This window comes from Budorcas taxicolor, chromosome 21 (assembly GCF_023091745.1).
Source record: "Budorcas taxicolor isolate Tak-1 chromosome 21, Takin1.1, whole genome shotgun sequence".
NCBI lineage: Eukaryota > Metazoa > Chordata > Mammalia > Artiodactyla > Bovidae > Budorcas > Budorcas taxicolor.
Genome location: NC_068930.1, coordinates 73,592,520 through 73,607,229, shown reverse-complemented (window position 1 = coordinate 73,607,229; position 14,710 = coordinate 73,592,520). Strand labels below are relative to the sequence as shown.

Sequence of the window (14,710 nt, the reverse complement as noted above, 5' to 3'; positions counted from 1 at the left end):
TGGGTGAACTGAGCTGAACTGGGCTGAAATAGGCTGAACTGACCTAGGCTGGGCTGAGCAGGGTTGAGCTGGCCTGAGCTAGGTGAGCTGGGTGAACTGGGCTGGACTGGGCTGAACTGGACTGAACTGGACTGAACTGGGCTGGGCTAGGCAAGCTGAGCTGAACTGGGTAGAGCTGAGCTAAACTAGGCTGAGCTGGGCTAAGCTGGGCTAGGCTGGGCTGAGCTGGGCTCAACTGGACTGAACTGGGCTCAGCTGGGCTGAGCTGAGCTGAACTGGGCTGAGATGAGATGAGCTAGGCTAAGCTGGGCTGAACCAGGCTGAGATGAGCTGAGCTGGGCTGAGCTGGGTGAACTGAGCTGAACTGGGCTGAAATGGGTTGAACTGGATTGAATTGGCCTAGGCTGGCTGAGCAGGGTTGAGCTGGCCTGAATTGCATGAGCTGGGCTGAACTGGGCTGAACTGGGCTGAGATATGTGAGCTGAGCTGAACTAGGCTGAGCTGGGCTAAGCTAGGCTAGGCTGGGCTGAGCGGGGATAAACTGGGCTGAGTTGGGCTGAGCTGGGTGAACTGAGCTGAAACGGGCTGAACTGGGTTGAACTGGCCTAGGTTGGGCTGAGCAGGGTTGAGCTGGCCTGAGCTGGGTGAGCTGGGCTGAACTGGGCTGAACTGGACTGAACTTGGCTGAACTGAACTGGTCCAGGCAAGCTGAGCTGAACTGGGTAGAGCTGGGCTCAATTAGACTAAAACGGACTGAGCTGGGCTGAACAGGGCTGAGGTAGGTAAGCTGAGCTGAACTAGGCTGAACTGGGCTGAACTAGACTGAGGTTGAAAGGTTGTTGCTGAGCTGTGAATGATGCTGGAATTCTTGGCCTCCGGAGTAGAGGAATTCAATCCAGGGCCAGTGACGAGGCTTGATCTCTCAGAGCTTTTGTGTGATAAAGATTTATTAAAGTATAAAAGAGAGAGAGGCAGCTTCTGACATAGACATCAGAAGGGGGCAGAAAGAGGACTCCCCTGCTAGTCTTTAGGAATAAGTTACATGCCTATCAGAAGGCTGTTAATTAGAGAAAGGAAATGTCTCAAAAGTCAGAGACTGGCACCAGGCCCCTCACCCACACCATGCATTTTGAGATGACGTTGACACAAAGTGAGTCATCCCAGGCCATAAAATGATTGACATGAATCTTAAAGAAAGGCAGGTTTCCAAGCACATGTGTGGCCTGGATAACATCGCTTAAGACAACATCTGCATGGGTAAAATATACTGGTTTGTCAGGTTGGTTCTGAGTCTTAGGTGGAACTGACTTGAAGACAGAGTATAGAGTAAATACATAGTTCATTAACACAGCTCAAGAAAAACATTTCCATAGGAAAAATGCATCAGTTAGCTCAAGGTTGGAGCCAAGTTAAGTTCAGGTGGAACCAGGTGTCGTCATGGCGACACGGAATTTTAAAAGAAACCTCCTTCTAAGTTTGTACAGAGAAGGGAAAAATCTGAGGCCTGTGGTCTGCTTCCTCTTGCCGCTGAAGAGAGAGGAGAAACGTCTGACCCTTGCGGCCTGTTTCCTCTGGAGAGCCCTGGCCTTCCTGCCCGTCGCCCTCTCAGTTGGTCTAAACTGGGCTCTTCTTGGCTGAGCTGAGATTAACTGGGCTGTACTGAGCTGGGCTGAATTGGGTTGAAATGGTCTTAATTGAGTTGACCTGGGCCGAGGTGGGTTGAGCTGGGTTAAAATGGACTAATCTAGGCTGGGCTGGGCTGGGTTGAATGTGGGTGACTGGGCTAGTGCCTGAGTTGACCTGGAGGCGTGGGTTGAGCCCTGCTGTCCAGCCAGATAGCACCCCGTGTTTCCTGGGGGCACACAAGGGCCATGCAGCCCCAGGGTGCTCCTCTGACTCTCCCCTCTGCCTTCACTTGTTGACAGGAAGGGGACTGTGAAAACACAGGTGTAGCCCACGCCCTCTGTAGGGGCCATCCAGGGGGCAGCCCTGAAGGACTGATTTGTTACTGGGCTTTCAGCCTCAAAACCCTCGTAGTCCATGGAAGCCAACTGCTGGTTTAGAACGGGTGGGGGGATTCATCGGGGCGGGAGCAGGGGCAGGGGGGTATTGTGACCGAGACACTACCCAGGGAGTGGGAGCGGGACCCAGAAGGCAGGCTCCCCCTCCCCACCGGAGCCCCAGGACAGCCAAGCTAAGCCCCCACAGACTCAGCTTCGAGCCCAGGCTGCTGTCTCTGCTTAGCCCGCTCTCTCCTTCGAGCCCAGGCTGCTGTCTCTGCTTAGCCCGCTCTCTCCTTCCCACGATCCCCCACACCCTGGGGGAGGGCAAGCTGGGCCCACCACACAGAGGGCAGCTGAGGCTCCTACAGTGCCCACAGCCTCAGCTGGTCAGCGAGAGAGCCCTGTGTCAGCCAGGACCCCTGCCCGGGAGTGGCCTGACCCAGAGGCCCCGTCTGAAGGGCGTGTGTGGTCCCCATGCTCAGAGCCCTGAGGGGGCATGCTCAGAAATGGCTCGCCTGGACTCAGGTGGGCACTGCCGACCCCAGAGGCACCTCGTACAAGCTGTGTGACCTTGGGCCGGTCACTCACTCTGTGTAAAGGAAAGGTGGCCGTCGCCCTGTGTTTGTGGGGCTGTCAGGGGTCCGGTCAGCAGAGGGCTGCTGTCTCACAGTGAACCCTGTGTTTCAGAGAGTGAAGCCAGCCCCAGCATCTTCCCACTGAGCCTTGGGAACGACGACCCAGCCGGGCAGGTGGTCATCGGCTGCCTGGTCCAGGGCTTCTTCCCATCGGCACCCCTGAGCGTGACCTGGACCCAGAGTGGCGACAACGTGTCCGTCAGGAACTTCCCCGCCGTGCTGGCCGGGAGCCTGTACACCATGAGCAGCCAGCTGACCTTGCCGGCCAGCCTGTGCCCAAAAGACAAGTCCGTGACCTGCCAAGTGCAGCACCTCTCCAAAGCCAGCAAGACCGTGGACGTGCCCTGCAAATGTAAAGGTCAGAGGGCAGGCTGGGGTGAGGCCCCGTCCTCCCACCCCAACCCAACGTGGACCATTTTCCTGTGGGCCCTCTACTCAGACAAGAGGGGATTGAGCCCCCAGTGGGGGTGCCATGAGGGGCCCGGGCTGGTGCTGGAGGCCAGGGGAGGCGGGCAGAGGGCTCACTGACCTGACCTGCCTCTCTTTCAGGTTGTCCTGAGTGTCTCCCATCAAACTGCGAGCCCAGCCTGTCCCTGCAGCCTCCAGCCCTCGAGGATCTGCTCCTGAGCTCCAACGCCAGCCTCACGTGCACACTGAGTGGTCTGAAAAGCGCCGAGGGCGCCAGCTTCACCTGGAGCCCGACAGGCGGGAAGACCGCCGTCCAGGGGTCGCCCAAGCGCGACTCCTGCGGCTGCTACAGCGTGTCCAGCGTCCTGCCGGGCTGTGCTGACCCCTGGAACAGCGGACAGACCTTCTCCTGCTCTGCCACCTACCCCGACTCCGAGGGCTCACTGACCACCACCATCAAGAAAGACACAGGTGGGCCTGGACCACCACGTGGGCGGCTGGGCACACTCCACACACAAGACACCCCCCCCAAGCCTGCCCCTCCCTCTCCAGCCCTGCCCACCCCTCACAGAGGGAGACTGAGGCACGGGGGGCCCAGGGCACAGGGGCGCGCTCTCCTCGATGTACGACCCCTCACCCCTGACCCACTCTCTGCCCTGCAGTGAACACGTTCCGGCCTCAGGTCCACCTGCTGCCGCCGCCGTCGGAGGAGCTGGCCCTCAACGAGCTGGTGACGCTGACGTGCCTGGTGCGGGGGTTCAGCCCCAGGGACGTGCTGGTGCGCTGGTTGCAGGGCAATCAAGAGCTGCCCCGCGAGAAGTATCTGACCTGGGGACCCCTGCCCGAGCCCGGCCAGAGTGTCGCCACCTTCGCCGTGACCAGCGTGCTACGCGTGGACGCCGAGGTCTGGAAGCAGGGGGACACCTTCTCCTGCATGGTGGGCCACGAGGCCCTGCCCCTGGCCTTCACCCAGAAGACCATCGACCGCCTGGCGGGTAAACCCACCCACGTGAACGTGTCCGTGGTCATGTCAGAGGTGGATGGGGTCTGCTACTGAGTGCCCCCGCCCCCAGCCCTTGAATAAACTCCATGCTCGCCTGAAGCAGCTCCGCGCTTCCCTGCGGCCGCCTGTCTGTCCGTGCTCCTCCTCGGGGTCTGCGCACACTGGGAGGGGGCAGGTCCCACGAGGAAAGCCACAGCGCCAACCCTCTCCAGGCCTCGGCGTCCCCTCAGCCTGGCGCTGGACATGCCTTCACGGCTGTGCACGTGTGTGTGCGTGTGCACATGGGTGTGAGCGCAGCAGTGAGGGCTGAGCTAGGGCTGACCGTGCGAAGCAGACACAGCCTGGTGGGTACTGGGAGCAGGGGCCGCGGTAGGGAAGGGGTGACGCGGTCACTTGTAGTTCAGGAAGCTGCCTCTAGGGGCAGCTGGCAGGCACGAGCCAGTCAGAGCGGGGAGCCTGCCGACCAGAGACTGGAGGAGAAGAGGCTCAGAGGGCTGGACACCAGGGGCCCCGCGCCATCCTCTGCACAGGAGAGCCCCTGACGGAACAGAAAGGGGCCACCCCGCCCGGAGCACAGCTCTCCCCACCCCACACCCACCGCTCTGCACGTGTACTCAGGGGTGCACGCACACACGCACACATGCTCTCATGTATGCACATGTTCTCTCTCTCACACACACACACACATGCGCGCGCGTGCGCACACATGCACGCCTGAGCCCTGCAGGTGCAGGAAGTTGGCAGCCCAGACCCAGCTCCAGGAAGGCTAGGGGAGCCCCCGCCCAAGCGCCCAGAAGTTCCCCAGGCCCAGCTCCACTGCCCCAGGCCCCTCCTGGCCTCAGCACCCCCCGTCGGTCCAGCTGGGCACAGCTCAGGGGCCTGCCGCAGAAGCCCAGCACCTGCTCCCTGCTTGGCCCCCAGATTCACGTCTCCTATCCCTTCCTGAGCCCAAGTGTGGCCCAAACCATAGACAGTATGGCGGGCAGAGGGAAGGGTCAGAAGAGAGCTCCTCCACCCAGGGACCCTCGGTAGCTTCTGCTCGGAGCTCCGGGCAGGAGGGGAGCCTGGGGAGGCGGAGCCCAGGAGGACAGGCCATGGCTGCTGTGGGGCGCCTGCTCCAGGACCCCCCGAGGGGCAGCTGAGCCCCTGCTCTCGTTCAGCACCTTCAGGGCCCGCCTAGGGGACATGGCCTTCTGGCTGCCTCTCTCCTCCCAGGGCCAAGGTGGGCTGGAGGCCCCTGCCAATGCTGGCCACTGCCCCCTCTCAAGGGCCAGCCCCCAAGGGCAGTGGGTGAAGCAATGGGGATGTGCTGCTGCAGAGAAGGTGGACCCGCTGCCAAGAGCCAGTGCCTGGCCACAGGAGGAGCTCTCTAGAGAGATGGGGAGGAGGGAGGGTCAGCAGACGAGGGTGGAGCCAGCAGACAGCACAGAGAGAGCACGTAATGGACGCAAGGGCGGACAGACAGGTGGACAGGAGGACGGACGGGTGGACAGACGGACCAACAGGTGGGTGGATGAGTGGATGGCCAGACAGACAGATGGGTGAGCAGATGGACAAATGGATAGACAGAGAGCTGGGTGTATGGAGGTTGGATGGGTAGGTGGGTGGACGGACGGGTGGGAGGGCGAAAGAGTCGACAGGTGAATGGGTGGGCAGGTAGTGGACGGATGCAGAGGTGGGTGGGTGAATGGATGGATGCCTGGATGGGTCAACTATGGCAAGCAGGTCCAGACCCCACTTAACAGGCAAGGCCTAGGCCTGGGAGCCCGAGCTGGGGCTTTCACCTGGGCCTTCCTTGTGTTCCTTGTAGCTTTATCAGCCATTTCCTGGGAGAGCAACCAAGCCCCTGGGTCTTGTCCACCCAGCCCCGGGCACAGTGAGAGACAGACCGAGCTCCGTGTCCCAAGCTGGAGCATCCTGAGGGTGTGTGCGGCTGGCCTCTGGCCCCACCCAGGGCCCAGGCCAAGAAGGTCCAAGCGCAAGGGCTTGCCAAGGACACAGGCGAGGCTGGGAGTCGGGAGACTGTGGCCTTTAACTCTCCTTGGGGCAGCAGAGCCGTGCCCACCCTCCTGCCCTGCCACGTCTCTCCCTGAGGGGTCCTGAGACCCCAGATGAGGGAGCCCCGTGGGTGTCTTCAGAGCTGCAGGGTCCTGGCCCCTCCCTGGGTGTCTGCAGCCTCAGTCCTGAGACCGGGCACTGGCTGCCCGTGTCCCCTCCTGAGAGTCGGGGCAGGGGAGGGCGCTGGCCTGGCCCCGCCCAAGCAGGCCCAGGCCTGGCAAAGCCTCTGTGTCTTACAGAACCTCAGCCCTGGCTGGTGCTGGACCTGATGCAGGGCAGCCCCGAGGAGGACAGCCCGGAGGCCAGCCTGTGGCCCACGACCGTCACCCTGCTCACCCTCTTCCTGCTGAGCCTCTTCTACAGCACAGCGCTGACCGTGACGAGCATCCGGGCCATGCCGGACAGCCGGGAGGTCCCCCAGTACTGAGCAGGAGCCAGCCGGGCAGGTGGGCAAGGAGGCAGAGCCTTGGGCTGAGGGGTGGGAGTGCCCAGCCTCACCAGAGCTTGACTGTCCCTCCCCAGTGGGGGACTGGCCTCAGAGGGGGATGGTGCCTGCACAGACACTAAGGGCTTGTGCAGGCCAGGGGCAGACCCTATGTGCCCCTCCAGGGCAGGGCATCCACTTCCCTGGGTGTGGCCTTCCCTGGACTCAGCCAGTGTACAGCAGGCAGGCCATGCTGGGGACAGGGCATTGGCAAGGACCCTGCCCACCTCGGGAGGCCACCAGGCCCTGACCCCTCTCGTGTTGGCAGGAAGGAAAGTTGAGGAGCCTCCAGACAGCCCAGCTGGATAACAGGCATCAGTCCCGGTCAGAAGCCACAGCTCCACCCACAAAGGCCTTCCTTTCTGGTGCAATAAATTATCCCAAAGGCAGACGTTTTCAGACTCTGAATGAAAGGAGGGGAAGAAGGGGGGCAGAGGCTCTGGAGACACAAATGCCTGCCTCATGGATGAAGGAGGGTCTCAGATGCATGGATGGATCATGAGCTGATTCTGCCCCAAAAATATTAGGCAAAGACTGGAGCTGTGCTTCATCAAACAGTATAAAGTGAGACCTCTACAATAACTGAGCTCAAGTTCTTGGCCCTGATCACTGAGCCTGGTCCTGATCACTGGGCCCTGGTCCTGGTCACTGGGTCCTGGTCCTGGTCACTGACTCCTGGTCCTGATCACTGGGTCCTGGTCCTGGTCCTGTTCACTGGGTCCTGGTCCTGATCACTGAGCCCTGGTCTTGATCAGTGAGCTCTGGTCCTGGTCACTGAATTCTGGTCCTGGTCACTGAGCCTGGTCCTGATCACTAAGCTCTGGTCCTGATCACTGGGTCCTGGTCCTGATCACTGGGTCCTGGTCCTGAACACTAAGCCCTGGTCCTGGTCACTGAATTCTGGTCCTGGTCACTGAGCCTGGTCCTGATCACTGGGCCTGGTCCTGATCACTGAGCCCTGGTCCTGGTCACTGAGTCCTGGTCCTGATCACTGGGCCCTGGTCCTGGTCACTGACTCCTGGTCCTGGTCACTGGGTCCTGGTCCTGATCACTGGGCCCTGGTCCTGGTCACTGACTCCTGGTCCTGATCACTGGGCCCTGGTCCTGGTCACTGACTCCTGGTCCTGATCACTGGGTCCTGGTCCTGATCACTGAGCCCTGGTCTTGATCAGTGAGCTCTGGTCCTGGTCACTGAATTCTGGTCCTGGTCACTGAACCTGGTCCTGATCACTAAGCTCTGGTCCTGATCACTGGGTCCTGGTCCTGTTCACTGGGTCCTGGTCCTGATCACTGAGCCCTGGTCTTGATCACTGAGCTCTGGTCCTGGTCACTGAATTCTGGTCCTGATCACTGGGCCTGGTCCTGATCACTGAATTCTGGTCCTGATCACTGGGTCCTGGTCCTGATCTCTGAGCTCTGGTCCTGATCACTGAGTCCTGGTCCTGATCACTGAATTCTGGTCCTGATCACTGGGTCCTGGTCCTGATCTCTGGGCCCTGGTCCTGATCACTGAGTCCTGGTCCTGATCACTGAATTCTGGTCCTGATCACTGGGTCCTGGTCCTGATCTCTGGGCCCTGGTCCTGGGCCCTGGGCCCTGGTCCTGATCACTAAGCTCTGGTCCTGATCACTGAGCCTGGTCCTGGTCACTGAGTCCTGGTCCTGATCACTGAGCCTGGTCCTGGTCACTGAGTCCTGGTTCTCATCGCTGGGCCCTGACCCTCACTTGGCCCTGGTCCCCATCAGTGGGTTCTAGCCCTCATATTCTGTCCATTCATCAGGAAGCCTCTGTTCTTTGGCTTCATCACTTGATCTTAGATCCTGAGCCCTAGTCTCACCCGGTGGGTCCTGGACCTTAAACTTTATAAAAAGTGACTCACATGGAGGAAGAAGAACCTCCCAGGGACCCTGAGGCTCCTGGAGATCCTCTTGGTCTGAACACAGAATGGAAATGAGGTGATGCCCCATCACTGACTTCACCTCTTCCAGGGTCCAAAGGTGTTTGTAGATGCTAGGTCGCCTTGATGGAAAGAAAACTGGCCCAGGGCCCAGGGTACAGGAACCAGAACCCCGTCCACAAGGGTCGCCAGGCAGAGTTACCAGAGGGGGAGGGCTTGGGTGCAGGGGTGGGGGAGGATGGGGGAGGCAGTGGTGTTTGTGTCCTCTTGTTTTTCTCTTTCTTCTCAAGCCTCCTGCCTCTCATCACCTGCTGAAACATTCAAAATAGCTCTAGGTGGCTACTGAGTCATTGCGAGCACAACCCAACCCAGGTGTCCCAGCCAGGCTACTCTTCTGAGAATCGGGCCCCTAAACCGAGACTTGGCCAGGTGGGCCTGGGGCCTGGGCCCAGGGCCAAAGCCCAGGGGAGTCCTGGGGGGGCAGTGAGTTCCCCAAGGCCTGGAGAGGGCCCTGTCCCCTCCCCCACCAGCCCCCATGGGCCTAGGATCAGCCAGGGTCCTCCCAAGGTCAGCTGGGGGATAGCCTGTTATCTGATAACAGGGGATATCCTGGCTATCAGCCATCACTGGCTAATAGCCAATATCAGCCTAGAATCAGCCAGGATAACCAAGGTCAGTCTAGGGTCAGTTGGGATCAGCCAGGATCAATCAGGGTCAGGTCTTAGAAAGCCCAGGGTCAGCCAAGATTAGGCAAAGTGTCAGTGGGTCAGGTCAGTTAGCTCTAGGTCAGTCAGCGTCAGCTAGGGTCACCTCAAGGTCAGTCAGGGTCAGCCACCAGTTGGACAGTGCCAGGCCAGGGTCAGGCAGGGTTCCACCAGGATCTGCATAGGTTGTTCTGGCATCCACCTGGGTTGGGCCAGGTCAGAGTGCTCTTGCACTCAGGACCCTTCAGGGTGTGGGTCCCACGCTGGCTGAGCCCACGGCAGAGCCAGGCCCAGGTATGGGGCCCAGCCATGGGGCCCACCAGTGACTCTGCCTGTCCCAAATCACACGCACCCCATGCCTCCTCTTCCCTCTGTGGGCCCTACAGCCAGGGGTGGATGGTGGGCTCAGCCCTGGGACCCCCGCAGCTTCCCCCAGACCACAGACCAAGATAGAAGCAGCCCACAGGGCGCACGGCAGGACCCCTCTCTCACACAGGGGCTCAGAGGGGTCAGGGAGGGGCCACAGCACCGGGGTCAGCGAGAGGGACGGGGCTGCAAGAGACAGAGGTGGGAGAGGCGTGAGAGACGGGGACAGAGGGACAGAGGCGGGAGAGGCGTGAGACAGGGACAGAGGGACAGAGAGGTACAAGAGACAGACGGGAGAGGCGTGAGACAGGGACAGAGGGACAGAGAGGTACAAGAGACAGATGGGAGAGGCGTGAGACGGGGACAGAGGGACAGATGTGGGAGAGGCGTGAGACAGGGACAGAGGGACAGAGGCGGGAGAGGCGTGAGACATGGGGACAGAGGGACAGAGGCGGGAGAGGCGTGAGACATGGGGACAGAGGGACAGAGGCGGGAGAGGCGTGAGACAGGGACAGAGGGACAGAGAGGTGCAAGAGACAGACGGGAGAGGTGTGAGACATGGGGACAGAGGGACAGAGGCGGGAGAGGCGTGAGACGGGGACAGAGGGACAGATGTGGGAGAGGCGTGAGACGGGGACAGAGGGACAGAGGCGGGAGAGGCGGGAGAGGCGTGAGACAGGGACAGAGGGACAGAGAGGTACAAGAGACAGATGGGAGAGGCGTGAGACGGGGACAGAGGGACAGATGTGGGAGAGGCGTGAGACAGGGACAGAGGGACAGAGGCGGGAGAGGCGTGAGACATGGGGACAGAGGGACAGAGGCGGGAGAGGCGTGAGACAGGGACAGAGGGACAGAGAGGTGCAAGAGACAGACGGGAGAGGTGTGAGACATGGGGACAGAGGGACAGAGGCGGGAGAGGCGTGAGACGGGGACAGAGGGACAGATGTGGGAGAGGCGTGAGACAGGGACAGAGGGACAGAGGCGGGAGAGGCGGGAGAGGCGGGAGACGGGGACAGAGGGACAGATGTGGGAGAGGCGTGAGACGGGGACAGAGGGACAGAGGCGGGAGAGGCGGGAGACAGGGACAGAGGGACAGAGGCGGGAGAGGCGTGAGACGGGGACAGAGGGACAGAGGCGGGAGAGGCGGGAGACAGGGACAGAGGGACAGAGGCGGGAGAGGCGTGAGACAGGGACAGAGGGACAGAGGCGGGAGAGGCATGAGAGATGGGGACAGAAGCAGACAGGTGCATAGACCAACCAAAGAGAAACAGAGACGCCAAGAGAGGAAGAGACAGAAAGGGCCTTGAGGTGGCACAGACCTCTGTGCAAGCCCCTCACACGCTCACTCACACTCACCCACACGCTCCTCACCCCAGGCCCTTGGGGCACCTGGAGCCCCGCTCAGGCTCACTCAGGCCCGGTCCTATCCTTCGGGGCTGAGGGCTGCCAGGTGTCTGCGTCCACTGGCACCGCTCACTAGCCATGTGCCCCTGTCCTGCCTCAGGGGTCTCTTCTGGGAGGTGGGCACGTGCCCTCTGCCCAGGAAAGGCCCCGCACACACGTACACGGCGCAGGGTCAGCCAGGATCAGCCAAGGTCAACCAGGGTCAACCAGGGTCCTGCCTTAGAGAGCCCAAGGTTAGCCAGGATTCGGCAAAGGTCAACCTGGGTCAGCCAGTGCGGGAGCCCAGGGTGGGGTGGGGGCAGAGGTCAGACAGTGCCTGGGAGCAGCCAATGAGCCCTGGGTCAGAGGGGGGCCTGAGCGCACGTGGGCAGGGCGGCTCAGGGACCCTCCTGCACCCCTGGGATTAAACCCCGAGGTCTCTGGGATCCTTGGCCCTCCGCCCTGGGCGCTGACCTCCAGGCCTCAGGGAGAAGCCCACAGGCCTGTCTGGGCCCCGAGCATCAGGCTGGCGAGGGGGACACCATCTGTGGGGAGGCCCGGGGACCCTGGGGCACTGGGGCCTGAGCCCCTGGGCTGAGACCCAGGCTGATGCAGGGCCCCCTTGAGGGGCTGACACCATCTAGGGGGGTGGGAAGTGCTGGGGACCCTGGGGCACTGGGGCCTGAGCCCCTGGGCTAAGACTCGGGCTGGTACAGGGCCCCCTCAAGGGGCTGACAGCCGGGGCTGGAGGCCGCTGCCCCCTGGGCGGGCTCTCATAGGTCCTCATCAGCCAGCCCGGCCTGAGGGTGGTGATGGATGCTGCGAAGCCAACAGATGGGGCTCTGGGGGCCATTTCCAGGTGGGGGCCCGGGAGGGGCCGTGCAGGAGCTGGGTTCTGAGAGAGTGTCTGACCCGTGAGCAGCCAGGGGGATAATGAATGGGGTGGGGGAGCAGTGAGGAGGGGCAGCAGGGCTGGAGAGGCTGGGGGGCTGGTTTACTCTGATGGCCCCCAGGTGCAGGCATGAGCAGCTGGACCCCTGTCCCCCGGGCAGCCAAATGGGGAAGGGACCCGGGTCCAGGCAGAGACGGGGATGTGGGGCGGTGGCCCCATCCCATCGGGGTTCACGGAGGGCTCCCATTCCTCCAACCTTTCACGTGTCACTGGGAACCTTCTGGAAGGAGAGGCACCCTCAGCTACTGTGTGGCAAGTGCAGGGCACAAGGCGCCCTCCCATTCTTCACGTTTTCAGAGCAGCCGCTCAGTCCCCGGGGCCAGAGGCCCGTGTGGAGCTGCACCGCGGCCCTTCCACCAGGCAGCCGTGGCCTCCACATCACCCCCCTCCCCTCGGCTACACGACCTCTGCGGCCACAGCCCAAGTTGCTGGCCAGGCGGCCAGGGCTGAAAGGCCCTCCGGTCTGCCCGTCACCGTCGCCGAGGCCAGGGGACACCCAGGCCTCCGCCAGCACCAGCCCCTCAGAGGCACCTCCCTCCAGGCCAGTGATGCTCTGTGGCCACCAGGAACTGGGCCTGGCTGCAGCCTCTAACACCAGTGGCGGAGTCGGTGCCCAGACCCTGTGGGCCCTCCCACTGCCCAGGGCCGCTGGGTGCTGTGTCCTGGCTGACCAAGGGCACGGGCGGCTGAGCAGGCCTCAGAGCGACACATTCTCCTCCAGGGGGCCCGCCCGGGGGGGCTGCTGGGGGCTTCCCTGGGGGCTCAGTGCTGAGCTGGCAGAGATGATGGCGGGCTGGGGGCTGCCGTGCCGGGGTCTCTGGGCCACGAGGCCAGGCCGGGGCCTGGGCCTGCTCCCTTGCAGCCCCTGCCCCCATCCCCCCACCCCCAGGCAGGTGCGAGGCCCTCTCAGTTTCTCCCCAGGCCACTCATCTGGGGCACACTCGGCCCTGCAGGGCATGCAAATGGCTGTTTGTTCCACACTGAAAAACATGTCTGAGCCTCTGCGGCTATTTCCAGAAATAGCCTGCGCCCACGCCCCACCTGCAGCCCCAGCTCTGACCCTCCAGGGTGCCAGGCTGGCCTGGGGCTCAGAATTCGGGGGACCCTGCACCCCCGGCCCCAGGACAGTGCCCACTGACCCCCAGGGCAGCGACCACCCTGGTCACAGAGGCTGAATGAGCTAGGGCGGCCCTCAGCTTGTCTCTAACGTCATCACCCTGGCCCCCAGGTTCCCCCACATCCCCGCACTGGGGGTAGAACAGGACGTGCTGTCTGCCCCTGGCCTGGCCGTCCCCAGTGACAGGCCGGGGAGAGGGCCTGAGGTCACACACCAATGCGCACTGTGGCCCCCAGGCCTGCAGGCCCAGGGCAGCCACAGCCCTGACCCCTCATCATCCCGCCCGGCACGGCCCTGTCCACCCCCGTCCATCTCCATCTGAGCCTCTGGCTCCAGGGCTCTGACGCCACGTCCCCTTCTTCTGACACCCAGAGCTCGCCCTCTCTCTGTCTCTCTCTCTGTCTCTGAGACTGTCTGTCTCTGTGTCTTTCTGTGTGCCTGCATGTCTGGTTTTTCCTGTCCTGTGTCCATTTCTCTCTCTCTGCCTGACTCTCTTCTGGGTGTCTGTCTCTCTGTGTCTCTCCCTGTCTCTGTCTCTGTCTCTCCCTCTCCCTGTCTCTCCCTGTCTCTGTCTCTGTCTCTGTCTCTGTCTCTCCCTGTCTCTGTCTCTGTCTCTGTCTCTGTCTCTCCCTGTCTCTGTCTCTCCCTCTCCCTGTCTCTGTCTCTGTCTCTGTCTCTCCCTCTCTCTCTCTCCCTCTCTCTCCCTCTCTCTGTCCAGTGTGGGACTCGGGGGCTGGGGGCGTCCCGAGAGGCTGGGGGCTCTGAGAAGTTAGGGGCTCGCAGAGCCACTTTGGCTCAGAGCCTCCTGTCCTTGGAGGCTGGAGCTGAGGTTCACGGGGAGACCCGGGCCTGCAGGCGCTGGATGAGCCTGGATGCACCTCGACCCAGGTCCCTCGCCCACAGGCCCCCTCAGTAAGGTTCTCAGATGGACCCTCAAGTGTGCCTATCAGCGCAGGGGCCGCACGGAGGGGCAGACACAGGGTGATGTTGCCATGTGTGTGGTGGGCACGCCAAGACGGCCCTCCCAGCTGCGTGTGTGTCTGGAACGCCGGTGACTGGCAGGCAGAGTGCCCCTCTCCACCTCCCTTGGTGCTCCCCACCTGCTCCTGGCCCTCACCCTGACATCGTTGCCTCCACTCGGAGCCCAGGTCTATCCACACAGCCGCCCCCCTGCACCTGGGCTCCATCAGCCCCCGCCCCACCACCCTCTCCCTGCCTGGACCCAGGTCCCTTCTCCACACAGCTGCCAGGGGTACAGGGTCCAGCTGCTCACGTCTGCAACTGGGCACCATCAGAGCAAACAAGCCCCCCAGCCCCCCAGCCCTGCCGCCCCTCCTCACCGCTCCCTCACCCCATTCATTGTCCCCCCGGCTGCTCATGGGTCAGACCTTCCCTTGGACACCAGCCCCCGCACAGAACGCCCCGGGCCCCCACCTGGAAATGGCCCCCAGATCCCTGTCTGTTGGCCTCGCAGCATCCATCACCATCCTTAGGCAGGGCTGGCCGACAGCCCAGCTCTGAGTACCCGTGAGAGCCCGCCCAGGGGTAGCAGTCCCCAGCCCTGGCTGTCAGCCCCTCAAGGAGGGCCCTGCACCAGCCCGGATCTCCAGCGCCCCAGGGCTCAGGCCGCAGCGCCCCAGGGCTCAGGCTGCAGCGCCCCAGGGCTCAGGCCACAGCGCCCCAGGGTCCCTGGGCTCTCT

The 14,710-nt window shown here is 62.5% G+C and overlaps 1 gene segment (V, D, J or C); it reads left to right on the top strand.

Annotated features, from left to right (window-relative positions):
• The first annotated feature begins 1,122 nt into the window (after nt 1-1,122).
• On the top strand, nt 1,123-4,103 carry LOC128066525 (immunoglobulin heavy constant alpha 2-like). The segment is given in 4 exon segments: nt 1,123-1,150; nt 2,691-2,990; nt 3,188-3,517; nt 3,709-4,103. Coding segments are annotated over 4 exon segments (1,053 nt in total).
• Nucleotides 4,104-14,710: the final 10,607 nt, after the last annotated feature.